Source organism: Monodelphis domestica, chromosome 1, assembly GCF_027887165.1.
Source record: "Monodelphis domestica isolate mMonDom1 chromosome 1, mMonDom1.pri, whole genome shotgun sequence".
In the NCBI taxonomy this organism is placed as follows: Eukaryota; Metazoa; Chordata; class Mammalia; order Didelphimorphia; family Didelphidae; genus Monodelphis; species Monodelphis domestica.
This window is the reverse complement of record NC_077227.1, coordinates 284,627,032-284,645,311: the sequence shown is the minus strand read 5'-3', so window position 1 is coordinate 284,645,311 and position 18,280 is coordinate 284,627,032. Positions and strand designations below refer to the sequence as shown.

Sequence of the window (18,280 nt, the reverse complement as noted above, 5' to 3'; positions counted from 1 at the left end):
GACTTTTCTAACTGAAAGAGTCTTGCCAAAATTCACTGGGTTATTTACCCTGTAGAATTTGCATGTGTAGGGCTTCTTCCATTTTTTATGTACATTAAAAAAAATGCTGTTTGAAAAGCTATTTTTGGCTTAAAGTATTCATTCTCTCTTGCTTCTTTCTGCCTGTCTTCTATCAACTATGTGCCTGACTAATTGAGGTTACCTCTGCTTAATAGGATAGCAGAAAATGAGATTGGCAGGACAAAAACAATGATTTGGATAGTTATTAGAGCTCAAAAATTTTAAATATGCAACTGTTTGTTTCCATGTGTGTATGTGTAGTGTGTAGGGATAGTGTGTGTATAAGTCAACTATACTTAATTTTTTTCTAAATCTTTTCTTAAATAAACTTATAAGTATTCAGAAGCCATGTATATTGGTAGATTTTGAGAAATAAAATGGAGAACATTTTCATTTATCATCTTAAAGAACTATATCCTTTTGCATAGTGGAACCTAAACTAATTATATGGAACTCACTGATCTGTTAAAGTGCTTGTGTAACTAAGTTGAGAGGGACTTGTTACCAAAAACGTATGCATCAACTGGTGTATTTTTATCTTCATGAAAACCTTAGATGTAGAGGGTTGTATTAATGTGAAGGACCCATATCAGTTAAATCCACAGATGCTTTGGAAATTTGAGGAAGTAATATTGGGAAGATCAAATGAGATAACAAATATAATACTTTGTAAATCTTAAAACACTCAAGTGCTTGCTATTATTATTAGTCATCTATAATTGAAGTAACTTGAATGGTTTATATTTTTATAAATTTGACTCACTTTTCTTATATTTGAGAGGTGCAACCTCTGTTAGAAACACTTGCTGTAAAAATTTTCCCTAGCATCCTACTTTCCTTCTAATTGTTTTATTTGTGCAAAATTTTAAATTTAATGTAATCAAAATTATTTATTTTATACCCTTTAATGCTCTCTTTTTCCTTTTTTTCTCCTTTTTTAAAAAAAAAAAGTCTTACCTCCTATCTTAGAACAGTAAAGACTGGAAAATGGGGGTAAAGTGACTTGGCCAGAGTCATACAACTAAGGAGTGTCTGAGGCCTGTTACGGTAGGATTTGGGGTGAGGAAAGAGCAAGAGGGAAACATATAAATAAATTCTGATTTATTGTTTGGGAATGATAGGAAGGAAAAAGGGTTTAGGAATAAACTTATACTTAATTTAAAAGCTAATATCTATAACGAACTAAACTATATTACTAAGCTAAACATTAACTTCCCAATATCCAAGTCTCATACCTGGAGTCCAATCAAATAGGGCCAGGATCTCAAGTTGGTAGATGTCCAAGTAGTTCCAGAGATCTTCTCACTGATGCTGCCAGCAGAACAGATCCAGAAAACCTCTTTCCTCTTTTGGTCACAGGAGAAAATCCTCTTCCAACCTTAATTTCAAATCCTTCAGGAGAGAAGACAGTTGGGCAGATAGAATCTTCTCCCAGATCCCTCAGACTCCCATGTGACCCTTGATCATATTCTCCTGTCAATCATTCTCTAAGGTTTGCATCTCTCAGTTTTTGCAGCAGTTTTTTGGTAAACCTTTCATCTTTTATCACAGGTCAGATTTGAATCCAAAACTTCCCATCTCTTGACTTAACTCACAGTTCACTAAACTACCTAGCTGCCTGTGCTCTCTATCTTGTTTGGTCATAAATTCTTCCCTAATCCATAAATCTGACAGGTAAACTATTCCATGTTACCTTAATTTTCTTATGATATCACTTATGTCTAAATCATGTACCCATGTTTACCGTATCTTGGGATACAGTATGAGATGCTGATGTCAAACCATTTTCTAATTTTCCTAATAGTTTTTGTCAAATAGTGAATTCTTATCCCCAAAACTTGAATCTTTTAATATATCAAACACTAAATTACTATGATCATTTATTAGTAAATATTGCATATCTAATCTATTTTGCTGATACACCATTCTATTTCTTAGCCAATACCAAGTTGTTTTGATAATATATTTATAATACACTTTGAGATCTGGTTCTGTTAGGCCATCTTCCTTCACATTTTTTTCATGGATTCCCTTGATATTCTCGACCTTTTGTTCTTAAAGATGAATTTTGTTATTATTTTTTGTCTATAAAATAATTTTTGGTGCAGTTTGCTATAGCATCAAACCAAGTAGATTAAGTTATGTAGAAAACTTTTATTATGTTGTTTCCATGTTCTCTAGGCTTTTTAATGAGTATTGTGTTTTGTCAAAAGCTTTTTCTGCATCTATTTAGATAATCATATTATTTCTGTTGGTTTTGTTATTGATATGGTCAGTTATGCTGATAGTTTTCCTAATATTGACCTAGCTCTGCATTAATGGTAGAAATTTCACTTGGTCATAGTGTATGATCTTTGTGAAATATTACTATAATCTTCTTGTTAGTATTTTCTTTAAATTTTTTGTAACTATTTATTAGGGAAATTGGTCTGTGGCTTTCTTTCTGTTTTTGCTCTTCCTGGTTTGGGTATTAGCACTTATGTTTGTGTCATAAAAGGAATTTGGTGGTAGAACTCTTTTCTTTTGCTGATTTTCCCAAATAGTTTACAGAGTATGGGAAATCAATTATTCTTTAAATGTTTGGTAGCATTTGTTTGTGAGTCCACCTTCTCGTGGGGATATTTTCTGACTTGTTCAATTTCTTTTTCTAAGATATGGTTATTTAAGTATCTTATTCCCCCTCCTGTTAATCTGGACAATTTATATTTTTATAAATATTCATATATTTCATTTAGGTTGTCAAATATATGGGCATATTGAGCAAAATAGTTCCTAGTAGTTACTTTAACCATTGGTGGTGATGCATTCACTCTTTTAATTTTTGATACTGGTAATCTGCTTTCCTTCATTCTTTTTCTCAAATGAAATAAAAAAAAGTTTATTTTGTTAGGTTTTGGTTTTGTTTTTTCACAAAACCAGCTCCTAGTTTATTAGTTCAAGGTTTTCTTAATTTCAATTTTATTCATCTCTTCTTTGATCCACTCCACTCTTTCTTTAGAATTGGATTATCTAATTTCCAATTAAAATTTTTTAAACCCTGAGCCACTCAGTTGCCGTCACCCCCCCTCCCATTAATTTTTAATCTATGTTTCCATGGCCCTTTATTGAATGCAGTTTTTATTGAATTATGGTCTGAAACAGATGCATTTCATTTTTCTGTATTTGGTTGCAAGGATGCCCTAAAAGATGGCTAATTTTGTTGAAGGTGCCATATATAGCTAAGGAAAAGATATACTCCTTTCTGGCCCCATTCAGTTTTCTGAAGAGTTTTATCATATGTAACTTTTCTAAAATTCTATTTATCTCCTTAACTTCTTTCTTATTTTATGTTTAGATTTATCTAGTTCTGAGCGGGGCAAATTGATGTTCCCCACCAGTATGATTTTACTATTTTCTCCTAACTTTTCCTTTAAGAATTTAAATGTTATGCCTTTTGGTGAGTATATATTTAGTAATAATATTACTTCATTAATTATGTTATTTTAGTGAAACATAATTTCCTCATGTATCTCTTTTGGTTTTGTTATTTGTTATTTTTATTTTTAAGCCCTTACCTTCCATTTTAGAATCAATACTATATATTGTGGTAAGGCTAGGCAATGGGGGTTAAATGACTTGCCCAGGGTCACACAGCTAGGAAGTGTCCGAGGCTAGATTAGAACCTAGGACCTCCCTTCTCTAGACCTGGCTCTCAATACACTGAGCTACCCAACTGCTCCCAAGTTCTATTTTTGCTTTTACTTTATCTGAAACCTTGATTGCTACTTTTCCCTTTTTTACCTCAGATGAAGTATAACATATTCTGTTTCAGCTTCTTATTTTTATTCTATGTATATTTTTATGCTTACATCCATTTCTTATAAACAATATATTATAGCATTCTAGTTTCTAAACCATTCTGCTCTCCTCTTTCATTGTATGGATATCATCCTATTCACATTCCCACTTCTGATTATCAACTATGTATTTCCCTCTATCCTATTTGTCTTCCTTCTCTCTCCTTTCACCATATCCCTCCTCAAAAATCTGTTTTGCTTCTGACCAATCTCCATTCCATCACCCTCCGCCTTCTCATGTCTCCTTCCTATTGTACTTCCCTTTTGACTAAGATAGATTTTATACCCAACTGCATGTATATATTTTACCTCTTTAAGAAAATTCTGATGAGTGTGTAGGGGTTAAAATTAGGAGCAGTTTAAATTTTTTTTGTTTTAATGGAGAAAAAATAGTAAAAGACTTAAAGATAGGAAAGAAAGAGATATTTAACTATCTAGCCTAGTACTACCTAAAAACTACCTAAATCTTCTTATATCAACCTATAAACTACCTAAAAACTATAGTTTGAGAAAGTCCCACTAATAACTCTTCAGCCTAGCTAACCAGGCCAAACCTGCACTATTTAAATATTCTAACTAGCTCACTAAACAGTGAACAGCTACCAACCCACAGACTCTTCTTCAATCAGATTTTACTAGCAACTGCCAACAGCACCCTGCCCTCAGGAAACCTTAGAGAGAAAGCCCTTTCTCACACTTCCTGCTTGCCTTTATCTCTCCCTATCCAACTGTCATTCTTACATCACTTCCTCTCTGAGAGCAGGTTCTAGTTCCTTTAACTATGGGCTGGTCTATATGGTAACATAACTTTACTCTTATCTTTGGGTCTGGCTCTGTCTACTGAGCCAGCCAACTCTTTCCCCAGCTAAGTCAGAGCAAGGGATTAAGAATTCCTTTTTACAAATGTGAGGTTCAAGGGTTGTCCCTTTCCATTGTCTACTCTGTAAAAGCTCTTTCTTATGTGCCTATTGTAAGAATTAATAATAGGACCCTTGTCCTTAGGATTTTAATACATTTTATTAAATTTACTCAAATAGGTAAAGATCAGAATTAGGTAAAAGGATAAAAGTAAAATGGCCTAACCTACACTACCACATGGGGTGGCCTCAGCCTGGCCACCGTAGCCACTATTCCCCTCATGCACTCGCCAGCTACCAAGAGACCCTACATCTTTGTCTCAAACCTTTTTTATCTCCCTCTCCCTTTTGGGTCAGCTTTAGTCACATCTGGTTCAAACTCAGTCACATAATCCACACTAGATGATGTAACTAGGAGCATAGGGACATAAGTAAGATGCCATGCGTGATCTTGGGAGAGGGTTCCTTTCACGCATTCTTGATGTGAGATAATTTTCCCCATTCTTCCTTTTCGGTCTTCCTTTTATCAAGGCATGCTTCTTTTTTTACCTGCTTATTTTTTTTAAAGATAATTTCATCATAGTCAACTTGCACCCATGCTCTTCATCTATGTTTGGTCCTTCTATATCCTTATGCTTATCTTGAGTCTTATGTTTGTCAGATTTTCAATTTAACTTTAGTCTTTTCATTGGGTATGCTTGAAAGCCATTGAGCTACCCAGCTGCTCCCGCAATTCTCATTTTTAAGGAATTATTTTTTTTCAGCCAGCTTTTTTACCTTCTTTTCCATTTGGCCAATTCTGCTTTTTAGTAGTTTTCTTCAGTGAATTTTTGTATGGCTTGTTCCATATGACCAATTAAAATGTTTTAAGAAGTTCTTTTCTTTAATACATTTTTTAAACTCTTTTTAAAGATTTTTTTTCTTCAGTATTTTTTTGGTGCTTCTTTGACCAAGTTGTTGATTCTCATTTTATAATTCTTGCAATGCTCTCATTTCTTTTTTGTATTTTTCTTCTACCTATCATTTTATTTTTATTTTTAAATTTGATTTTTAAATCCTTTTAAAACTCAGGAACTATTTTTAAAAATTAATTTCTATATATTTTATATACATACTTTATATACATACACACACACATATTTACCAATTACATGTAATAACAATTTTCCACACAAATTTTCCTAAGTTATATGATTGAAATTATCTCCCTCCCTTGTCTTCCCCCTCCCAGTGTTGACCTGCAATTCAATCTGCATTATATATGTATTATCATGGAAAATATATTTACATATTGTTCGTTTTTTTAAAAGGGCAATCTTATAAAACCAAAACCCCAAAATATAAACCCAAATAAACAATTGAAAAATCATGTGTTTTCATTTTGCATTCTGACTTCAACAGCTCTTTCTCTGGAATTAGATAGCATTCTGTATCATAAGTGCCTCAGAATTGTCCTCAATCACTCTATTGCCAAGGATAGCTAAGTCTGTCACAGTTATTTATTCTATAATATTGCTGTTATCATATGCAATGTTTTCCTGGTTTTGTTTATTTTACTTTGTATCAGTCCATGAAGGTCTTTCCGAAATCATCCTGTTCATCATTCCTTACAGCTCAATAGTATTCCATTACCATCATGTACCGCAATTTGTTCAGCCATTTCCTAATTGAGGGACATCCCTTTAATTTCCAATTCTTCACCACCACAAAAAAGAACAGCTATAAATATTTTTATACAAGTAAGTCTTTTCCTCTTTTTAAAAAATTTCTTTAGGATACAGAGCTAGTAGTGGTATTACTGGATCAAAAGGTATGCATTATTTTATAGCCCATAATTCCAAATTGCCCTCCAGAGTGGTTGGATCAGTTCACAACTTTCCAGGATTTCTTATTGGATTTGTGTCTAATTCACATTTTTTCCTCTAAGGCTTTGTGGTTATTTTGACATTTTCTTCTTCTGCGTTTGTGTCATGATCTTTTCTATGGCCAAGTCCATTTTTTGTCATTTACTTATTTTTCCTTACTATTTTTTTACTTTTAACTTTTATGTTAAAATTTGGGCTCTATTCCCAATGAGGAGGGCACTGTCCCAAACTTCTGTTTTTTTTTTTCTCTTGCTATTTATCAAACTAGTTCTTGGAGTATGCTGGTTTTTGATACTTCCATGATTCAGGTATGATCCAGGGAGAGTTATGGTCACTGCCCTTCTGGTCCATGGTCTGGTTTTTATCTGAGAAAGGACCTTGTTCCCCTGTATCCATAAGTACTAGTGCATCTTTTGACCCTGGAACTGTGCCTAGGTGCCCTGCTGTTCTGTGGCTGCAACTGCTGCTATTCTTTTCTGCCTTAGAATTGAGACCAGGACTCTTGGGAGTGACCATAAGCATTCTTCTATGACCTGGAACAGTGGGCAGGGCCACTACTCCCCTGCATCCACAAACATTAATGTTCCTTTTTACCCTGGAACTGCAGTCTGGACCTGCACATGGACAATGTAACAGGGTCTTACACCCTTGTCAACAAAGGGTCCCCTGTAATCTTTTTCTGATCATTTATCTGATGACCTTGCCATGTCTGAGCTGAGAACTCCTGAAACTTGCTGTTGTTGTCCCACCTGCCTTCAAGCTTTTAATACCTTTCTGCTGGTATTGCCTCCGAGTGTACTTTGGACCTCTCCGGGCCAGCCCCCCACTCCTGTGTCATAGACTTCTCCTGCTAAACTCCTAAGTTTTATTGGGTTGGAAAAAAGTCTTACACTGGTGCCTTTTGATGGCTCTGCCAATCCAGAATTCAATTTGAGAAATTATTTTTAAGTTGTTTGGAGAGGAATGTTGGGAGAGTTCAGCTGAGTTGCCACCCGTATTTTGCCATATTGATTCCTCCTCCATATCATGATTTCTTGACCTTTCTTTGTATGACATTTTGGCATACCATCCATGACAATTTGGCAATGCCTGTGGGCCTCTGTTCAGAAGGGTGTTTTTAATTGCATAATATAAAATATAAATTATATATATTTTACATATATATAAATTATATAAAATGCAAATTTGTCCTGTTGTGATTCATATATTAGGGAATATTTTAAAGAGGAATTTTGAAAACTACGTACCAAGATGTCCATAGGAAGGATGTGATCTCTGCAGATGGGTTGAAGGGCCACCACTAGCATGCAGTAGAGTCTGTAGGAAAAGGAGATATTAGGCTCCAACTGTGGGAAAGCACTCTGATAGCCATCAATCTCCACCTAGAATGCTATGAGAGTTAGGGTTTAAGGAGAAGGCTGGAGCATAACACCCAAGAGAGCAAGAGATAGAACCCTAGAGAGGCAGGCATGGAAGGGAAGACATGGAAATCCCTAACATGCCCCTCTTACCTAGCCTCCTTGACTCACATCATTCCCAAACACCTGCCCAAGGAAAAGCTCAAGTAGGGAAGATCTGTGGGCCCCATCACTATTCGAGGGATAGGAGTGCTGCAGGGCATCTCATTAAAGAGGCTGGCCAGTCCCCACTTATTTCTCTCATGGAGCAGTGATTGTTATTGTTGGTGACCCCAAGCCCATGGTTGGGGTTCTTCATGTTTTAGCTTCTATGTCTTCCTCTGGGACCCGTTTTGAATGTTTTGCTCCAGTTCCATTTTTCCCATAAGCATTATGGTTTTTAAAGATTTTATTTAGCATGGTAGAACTAGTTATACATATTATTGCAAAGAAAACCATCATATTGAAATAGTTATCAGCAATTTTTTTTCGTTCTCATACCCCATGTTAAAAACCACAGTTCTATAGGGAATTCCTCTTCCATACAAATTTTAAATTGCATGTTTTCTATGCATTTGTCAAGATTAAATGTGTATGTCTCTTGTTTGAAGTGCACTTAAAAACAGTGTATGGGGGGGTATCTTTTCTGCTATCCATTTCCAACTTATTGGTGAATTCATCCCATTCATATTCAGTTATAATTACTAGCTGTGTATTTCCCACCACTCTATTTTTCTTTATTGTTTGTCCTTCTCTTTCCTTTTGCTATATCCCTCCTCAGATGTCCAGTTTCTTCAGTTTACTACCTCTCTAATTTGTGCCCTTAGAGATACACATAGAGTAAAAATAAAGGGCTAAAGCAGAATATACTATGCCTTAGCTGATACAAAAAAAAAGGCAGTGGTAGCAATCATGATTTCTGACATTGTTAAAACTAAAATAGATATGCATTAATCAAAATAAATAAATAGGGAAATCATATTATTTTTAAAGTTACCATAGATGATGAAGCATTATTAATATTAACCTATATGCATCAAGTGTTATAACATTCAAATTTTTAAAGGAAAAGGTAAATAAGTTATAGATGTAAATAGATAACAAAACAATAATAGTGGGGTACTTCAATTTTCCCCTCCCAGAACTAGATTAACCTAAAAATAAATAAGAAGTCAAGAAATGAATAGAATATTGCTCAAATATCATCAGATATCTGAATTGAATGGGAATAGAAATGAGTGATATGTGTGGTACCTTTTAAAAATTGACCATATATTAGGGCACAAAAACATAGTTAAATGTAGAAAAGCAGAAATAGTAAATGTATCCTTTCTATTGCCACAGGGCAATAGGAATAGTATGTATGTAGGACCATAGAAACAAAAAGTAAAAATTAATTGGAGACTAAATAATTTAATTTTAAAGAAGGGGGTTAATAAACAGGTCATAAAGAAAATGTTATTAATGAAACAACGTACTAAAACCTGTGAAATGAAACAGAAGCCCTAATTAGAGGAAAATTTATATCCCTAAGTGCTTATATTAATAAAATAGAGAAAGAACAGATCAATAGATTAGGAATGCAGTTTTAAAGAATATAAAAAGAACAAATTAAAAATCCCCAACTAAACACCAAATTTGAAATCCTAAAATTAAAGGCAAGATCAATAAAATTGAATATAAGAAAATTACTGAATTAATAAATAAATCTAGTAGTTGGCTTTATTTTAAAAAATCAACCAACCAACCATTGATTAATATTATTTTTTTAAAAAGAGAAGAAAACCAAATCACTAGCATTAAAGATGGAAAAGGTGAATATATCACCAATGAAGATGAAATTAAAGCAATTATTAGAAGTTATTTTGCACAATTATATGTCAACACATTTAAAAATTTTAGTGAAAAGGAAAAATACTTACAAAACTACAAACTGCCAAGATTATCAGAGGAGAAAATAGAATATCTAAGTAAACCTACTTTAAAGACCATATTTATTTTCTCACACTAGGGATTGAGATTTAGAGTCCAAATGTGGCTGGTGCACTGTCATTTTTTGGGAAAAGGTTTAATATAGAAAAATTTTCTACGTCTTTTCTATTTTTCATTTGTTTTTCTTTTTCTAGTTTGATCCTGAACTTCACATGATTTTGTTTTTTTGGCATTAGCTAATGTACTTTATTTGTAATGACATGGTAGGTAGAGAAATGATATTAAAGTCAGGAAGATTTGAATTCAAATCCTGCCATGGACATGTACTAGCTATGTGGTCATAGGCAAAGTCAGATCAAAGCCTTTTTAAAAGTCCTTAGAAATGGTAATACTTGGCGTTCTTTTATCCACTTATAATTTTTCAATCTCAGTAACTCATTTAAACATACCAGGTTACTTTTGCCTAAATTCTCTATTATATCTTCTCATTTTTTCTTTTTCTGGTTTGATAATGGTTTTCATCTTTGCTATAAGAAGTCAGTAATTTTGTGCATTTAGTGTGTGCTAAAGCACTGAGAATACAAATAGAAAGAATCCCTGCCCTCAAAGAGATTTCACTCTAATAGAGCAATATGACACTTAAAAGAAACTGAAAAATGGAAGGAAAGAAAGAATCCACCCATTTGAGGAGATAGTAGAGAAAGAGGGCAAGAGAGTCAGGAATGGAGATAGAGAAGAATGATTATGGGTACTTTCTTTAAAATATTGAGTCCTCCTGGGCATCTATTTATTTTTAAAAGTAGACTGAAATCTCATTTTTAATAGAAATTTCTCTTCCTTGCCTGATCAAAGATTAAAATGTCTATATTTTTTCCTCCTTGATTTAGCTTTCTTGTAAACTGGATCGGGAATTTCGTTGTGTAGAACTTGCTGAACTTATGACTCAAAATGCTGTAAATTTAGCTATTAAATATGCTTCTCGCTCAAGGAGATTAATATTAGCCCAGAGGCTTAGTGAGTTGGCAGTAGAAAAGGCAACAGAATTGGCAGCAACATTAAAGGAGGAAGAGGAAGATTTCAGAAATAAGCTGAATACTAGGTAAAACTAAATTTTTGGCAATAGTTTTCATTTATTTCTGAATATTATGTTGAGGTTTATTATGAATCTGTCATTCCCTTTTAATTACAGTAGTACTACAGAATGGAGCCAACCTATGGTCGTAAATCATAAAGTTGAAGAAAATAATGCTAAAGACAGTGAAGAAGATGATGAAATAGAAGAAAAAACAGATCTACATAAAAATAGTAAGATACATTTGAGAGCAATGATAGATTTATTTTCTTATTTGACAAATTTATTGTAAGTTCATAGTATTTTTTATGAAGAAGTTTTTTATATTCTATACAACACAAGAGGAAGTTAAATGTTGCATTTGAAAAAAATGCCCTCCCCTTCCATTTTAGTTCATTCAGTAATCATAGAGTGTGGTGCTCTTTGAGCAAAGCTAAACTGCAGTAGCTCAAAAGAATGAAATGTGCAAATTTAGAGACATCGCCATCCCAAAATATTCATATGGGTTATTTGTTCCACACCTGTGGAAGAGTGCGCCAAACTCATACTGGTTTTATCAGCCACAATCAGTCACACTGTACATTGACCCTGACATAGTAATATCATTTTGGCCCTCTTCAAGTACAAAGGACAACATTTTGTCTTGCCTCAGAAGAAAGAAAATGATCTCAAATCTAGAAGATTTTTTTTAAACCCTTACCTTCCATCTTGGAATCAATACTATGTTTTGGTTCCAAGGCAGAAGAGTGGTAAGGGCTAGGCAATGGGGGTTAAGTGACTTGCCCAGGGTCACACAACTAGGAAGTGTCTGAGGCCAGATTTGAACCTAGGACCTTCCGTCTTTAGGCCTGGCTCTCCATCCACTGAGCTACCCCTCAAATCTAGAAGATCTTAAATGTCCCATCTCAGCTTAAAAAGCCTGTGGTCCAATGAATTAAAACATGAGTTTGCTGTGATGGAACTTATGGTCTGATAGGGCAAAGTAACAAATAAACAATAAGTCCAATGAACAATAGAATATGACATAAGCTTTAAAAAAAAGGCCAAAATGCTTTCCAGGTTTTGATAAAGGGAAGCTAATTTCTGTGAGAAGGGAAGAAGATCAGTAATTTATTGGTATTTTTGTTGGTGGTGGAGCTTAATGCTAAAATTTAAGCAATCCTCTAATTTTAATTGTTTCATAGAACAGAATCCATTTTGTAAAAATGGAAATTCAGCTGATGGGCCAGCAATCAAATCAGGTGAGAAATAATTTTAAATGTTTCCTTTGGGTGTGAAGTGGGGAAACTTCTTTCTAGTGTTAAAACCTGATGAATTTCTTGTTCCTGGGCTATTTATGCCCTGTTTTCTTTTACTTTTGAGCCTATTACTTGCTTTTTTTGATGTCCTGCTTACTATTTTTTCAGTTTATCTGAGTTCTTCTTTCCTAGGTCACTTTGGAAAGAGTTATAGATTCCCAACTTTTCCCCATCCTAGTGGCTCTGAAATAAGCATATGACCCTTCATTATCCCCCCCCTTCTTCTTTTTTCCAAAAGTAAACACAGGAGTTAAAACAAAAGGGTAAATTTGCAAATCTTAAATTTAACATGATCTTGAAAATGTAAACGTGTCTTGGTCTTTTCTTTCTTAGCATCTCTCTGCTTTATTGACCTATTCTTCTACAGCTTCTAGCCCTTTCTTTATTCCTGAAGTTAAAGCTTATGGATTTGTTTGATAAGAAAGCCAAAGAGAGTATTTTTCCTCCCCCCCCCCCCCCAAGTATGAAATAGTTCTCTCAAACAACAGAGGTTTAAGTAGTATTCATTTTTTATCTGAAGAAATTCCATATGGTCAGGCTCCTTGCTTTAGACAGGAAAGCCAAAGACATGTTTCTTATAGTCTTTTTAAAGAAAATTTTGCTGTTGCTCTGTAAAATTAACTTAAACCTACCATAAACCTCTTTTAAAACAACTTTTTGAATTTATATATAGGAAATAGGTACAGCTAGGTAGCACAGTGGATATATAGCACCTGGCCTGTGTGAGTATGAAGCCCCCAACCATTGTCCTTTTATGATTATAATAACATTAGCCTTTATGATTAGAACACAAATAATATAGTTTGCTTTATATGAATATAAGCATTAGCTAAGAAAAATACAGCTTAGGGTGGTATTAGATCTTGATGACAAGCATTTTGACCTTAAGCCTGTAACCAAAAAGTTCCTACCAAGCCCATCACACCCTGCTGCATGTAAACATAAGACAGTCAGTATGGAGGTGGAGGGCTGCTCTTGGGTGCAAATATCAGTCATCCAACTGCTGACTCCTAGCATTGCACAGTAATTGTCAGCAAAAAAACAGTTAGACCCTGATCCTTTATTGCAGATCCTTGGAAAGGTCAGCCATAATAATAGACATAGTCTACCACCCATAGTGATTATTTTTGAACTTTCCAGCTTATTCAGCACTTGCATCATTGGTTAGGACCTGCCTATGTAAAAAGATTTTTGCATCCATTCTATTTTAATTTTGACTGTATTTTCTGTCACTATGTCATCAGATTTCTGTGCATAAAAAAAAAGGCTATCTCCTAAGGCTTGGGGTCTCTGGTTTTCATCTTGATCTCTGGCTTTATTGTAAGACTGGCCCCTTCTCAATAAACCTATGTATGTATTTATAGCTTGGAGATGGTATTGGTGTGATAATTTTTCACCACATTTGGAGACTGAAGGACCAGAGTTCAAATCTGGAATAAGATATTTCCTAACTCTGTGACTTTGGGCAACACACGTAAGCCCATTTACATATACTAAGACACAAAGTATAGATTTAAAACAAAATAAAATAAATATAATTTGTGATTTTAGATAAAATATTTCATAGTAAAGAAGACATTTAATTGAGAGGTGTTTTTTCCCCCTTATTATCAATGGTATAGTTACATCTAGCAGCCAAGGACGAGTGAATCCTTTTAAGGTAAGAATTTTTCAAGTAATATATTTTCTGTACTTTAATATGTTTGGGAGAAATCATCAGATGTACTCAAAATTAATTAAAGAACCATTAGGGTGTGAAATTAGAATTTTGCTCCCCAGGGACTCTCTCTCCCAGCATTCCAGTTATGTGTCTACATAATGTAACTAACGTAGGGAAGATATAAGTTTTGTGTATCTCTGCCCTTGCTTGCTGCTTCTGGGAATGGGGCTGTGGCAGTTGGATGAGTGCCAGGCTGAAGAATTTTACTCACATGGGTTTACTCAGGCTTTTACTTTTGTTCTTATATTTCTTCTACTTCAAGTGATTTCTAATAAATCTTATAAAATATAATACTTGGAGTTATTGGATATTAATTTAAATTTTATAAGGGTCATTAAAAACTGCAGGATGTCATTTCACTTTTAAAATAGGAGCATGAATACCAAGATATTTCTGATTTTTTATAAGTAATATAAACAAAACAGTTCTTTTGAAAATATATTCAGATACTATGAATTTTATTTTCTATAGGATTTTTTTTGTTTCTATTGTTTATCAAAATTAGAAATTGCTTGGCATTTAGATTCTTTTAGAATTAAGAGTTTTTAATGTTTCTAAAATGGTTGTAAGAGAATAGAGTAAGAAAAAGAACAAAACTAATTCACTTTGGCAAGAAGTTTTTAGATTTATTAATCTTTGCCGTAAGCAATAATAATTATTTTAATAGCCCTAAATATTACTTCATATGTAGTGATTTGGCCACTTGGGACCAAGTGTTTATATTTGAAGGGGATATATTTTTGAATTTAGGCTTTGCCAACTATATTCATTATTAATTTTATTTGCAAAGATAGATTTGCTAAAAGATTTTTATTGAAATTTGAAAGGAAAAGTCTTTTTTGATTGTGAAATTTTAACAATGTGTCTTGTTTAGGTATCGGCCAGTTCAAAAGAACCAGCTATTTCAGTAAATTCAACTTCAAGTAACATTTTAGACAATATGAAGAAATTATCCAAGAAGTCTACTGTACCTAATCGAACTGCAAATAAGGAAAAATCCCTGGTTTTGAAGCCTCTGATTCCAAAACCAAAGTCTAAGCAGGTATTATTTCCGTTGCCATTATCATTTGTATAGCAGCATCTTATTTTGTTTTCCTTACTTTAAATTTGGTTACTGATTCCACCACCCTCCACTTCTATCCAACTCCAATACATCATGATGTGGAGGAAATCCTGGACTTTTGAAGGCTACATCATTAGTGTGTAAGCTCTGATAGGTCTAACCAAACTGGAAGGTGGGCCCAGCAGTAGATTATTTTTGGTCCAGGGACTAGTCAGAGGCTATCATCACCAAAAATTCACCACAAGGGTATAAGCTGGGGTTTTTTTATGGGTAACAGTAAGTAAGACATGACTGAAATAAGTGAGAGAAATTATCCATTTAATGTCTAAGAAGGTTATGATCTTCACTGAAGTGTGAAGCCATACACATGGAAGTTGAAGGCCATTTTTAGTTTTTCTTTGTTTCATGGCTTACTATGGTCAAATAATTCATCATGTACCCAAAGGCAATATGAAATATATTTTCATGGGTCACTTTGTCACCTAATTTTATGGCACTCATAAGTAAAAAGACCACCATGAAGATAAGAACTACATCTTTGAAGAAGATCGAGTTAGGGAAATTCTGTGAAGAATTTGATAATAAACTCCAACCCAAGTCAACAAATACTTGATATTTGATGACTTATATAAGAAGGTGAATGGGTTTAGGGGAGGATGACAAAAAGTGTATTTGATAATAAGGCTCAGGTTAGAGAAATGATGAAAGGTTTCTAGATACTCTTAGACTTCATACCTGTATATGTTCACATTTCAAGAAGGTACTAAATATAGCAAGCATTGAAAAATGTCAAAAACCCCTAAAAGGAAACAGTATCAGAATCAGACCGACTCTGTACAACTATAACTAGTCATAGCAAAAGGCAAAATCAACATCAAATAAAATAAAATGAATAAAGAGGAAAAGAAACTTCATACAATTACAATAGCTATATATAAAATTTAACATTATTGTAGTAAAATAATTCTGCCAACCTGTCTTGTACTGCCTTCTGCTTTCTTCTGTGTATTTTTTCTGTATTTTATTGATATTATTTTCTTTTTTGTTTGTTTTACTTTTATTACCCACCAATTCCCTTTCCCTGTGCCTCATTTAGAAGCCCTTTCTCATAACCATGAAGTCATCAAGTAAAACAAATCATCAGATTGGCTTTGTGTGTAAAGTTATAGCTGCACCTTTTGTCCATCATCTCTCAGTCAAGAGTTGAGAAAGAGTACTTCATCATCAACCTTCTGAAGTCCTGATTGGTCACTGTATTGATTCAGAGATTTGAAGGTCTCTCTGATCTGTTTTCCTTTATGTTTTGGTAGTCTTTATGTAAATTATTCTGATTTTGCCCACTTCATTCTTCATGAGTTCATGTAAATGTTCAGAGGCTTTTCTGAATCGGTTATATTTGTCAACTCTTACAGGATAATAATATTCCATTATATTCCATAGTCCATCAGTAACATTTTATTTCCACGTCTTTGCTAAAATAGAAAATCCTGATGTAAACATTTTTATACATATGGATTTTATCCTTCTTTAATTTCTTTGTGGTGTCAAATTTAAGGATAAGAAAATTTTAAAGGCTTTTTGATTATAGTTCCAAATTGTTTTCCAGAACTTTTGGAATGATTCAGAGCTCTCCTCATAGTACAGTAATATACCTATCTTTCCATATCCTTTCATTTTTTAAATTCTTTAAACCCAAACTTCTGTCATAGAATCAATATCAAGTATTGGTTCCAAGGCAAAAGAGTGGTAAGGGCTAGGCAATTGAGGTTAGCTGGCACTGTTGGGAAGTGTCTGAGGCCAGATTTGAGCCCAGGACTTCTCATGTCATAGGTCTGGCTCTTTACCATTGAGCTACCTACCTGCCCTTCCCATACCCCTTCTAAAAATGGCAATTTTCCTCTTTTATAATTTTGCCAGTCTTGATATAATCATTATTCTCCACCTATTGTTCATGTTCATCCTGGGTTCCAAGGTAATCAAGGGTAATCAAGTTCTGATGTTTCTACTTAATTTTTTAAAAACTCTTTCCTTCTGTCTTAGAATAAATACTGTGTATTGGTTCCAACGCAAAAGAGTGGTAAGGGCTAGGCAGTGGGAGTTAAATGACTTATCTAGGGTCACACAGCTAGGAAGTATCTGAGGCCAGATTTGAACCTAGGACTTCCCATCTCTAGGCCTGGCTCTCAATCCATTGAGCCATCTAGCTGCCCCCTGTTTCTACTTTAAATATTAAAATTGTAACATATTTTTGTTAAATAATGATATCTGAACCTCACTCGATTTATTAAACAAGTTATATTTATAGTTACAATAATTACAAATAAATATTTTCCTATAAGCATTTGGTTATCTTTTCCTTTCCCCACCCTTATTCTTTCAGGCTGAAATAAAGAACAGGGTTATTGGCTATGCAATTTATTAACAGAAACAACAAAAGAAAAACATCCCCTTCGACCCATGTCATTAAGCAATTGTTTTTCTTTGGTGTTTTCACTCCCACAGTTTTTCCTCTGAATGTGGATAGTGTTTTTCCTCCTGTATCTCTCCAGGTTGTTCAGGATCACTGCATTGCCACTAATGGAGGAGTCCATTACATTCCATTGTACCACAGTGTATCAGTCTCTGTGTACAATGTTCTCCTGGTTCTGATCCTTTCGCTCTGCATCACTTCCTGGAGGTTGTTCCTGTCTCCATGGAATTCCTCCACTTTATTATTCCTTTTAGCACAATAGTATTCCATCACCAACGTATACCACAATTTGTTCAGCCATTCCCCAATTGAAGGGCATCCCCTCATTTTCCAATTTGTGGCCACCACAAAGAGTGCAGCTATGAATATTCTTATACAAGTCTTTTTCCTTATTATCTCTTTGGGGTACAATCCCAGCAGTGCTATAGCTGGATCAAAGGGCAGACAGTCTTTTAGCGCCCTTTGGGCATAGTTCCAAATTGCCCTCCAGAATGGTTGGATCAATTCACAACTCCACCAGCAATGAATTAATGTCCCATCTTTGCCACATCCCCTCCAGCATTCATTACTTTCCTTTGCTGTCATGTTAGCCAATCTGCTAAGCATGAGGTGATACCTCAGAGTTGTTTTGATTTGCATCTCTCTGATTATAAGAGATTTAGAACACTTTTTCAAGAGCTTATTAATGGTTTTGAATTCTTTGAGAATTG

At 34.2% G+C, this 18,280-nt stretch overlaps 1 protein-coding gene across 3 annotated transcripts in view; it reads left to right on the top strand.

Moving 5' to 3' along the window:
- WDHD1 (WD repeat and HMG-box DNA binding protein 1) overlaps nt 1-18,280 on the top strand; it is an 86,104-nt gene that overhangs the window by 52,034 nt on the left and 15,790 nt on the right. For all 3 annotated transcript variants that reach the window (XM_007473149.3, XM_056810970.1, XM_007473147.3), the window contains 5 exons: nt 10,835-11,046; nt 11,137-11,252; nt 12,204-12,260; nt 13,940-13,977; nt 14,912-15,079. In XM_007473149.3, the coding sequence (XP_007473211.1) occupies nt 10,835-11,046; nt 11,137-11,252; nt 12,204-12,260; nt 13,940-13,977; nt 14,912-15,079 (591 nt within the window). The remainder of the gene's footprint in view (nt 1-10,834; nt 11,047-11,136; nt 11,253-12,203; nt 12,261-13,939; nt 13,978-14,911; nt 15,080-18,280) is intronic.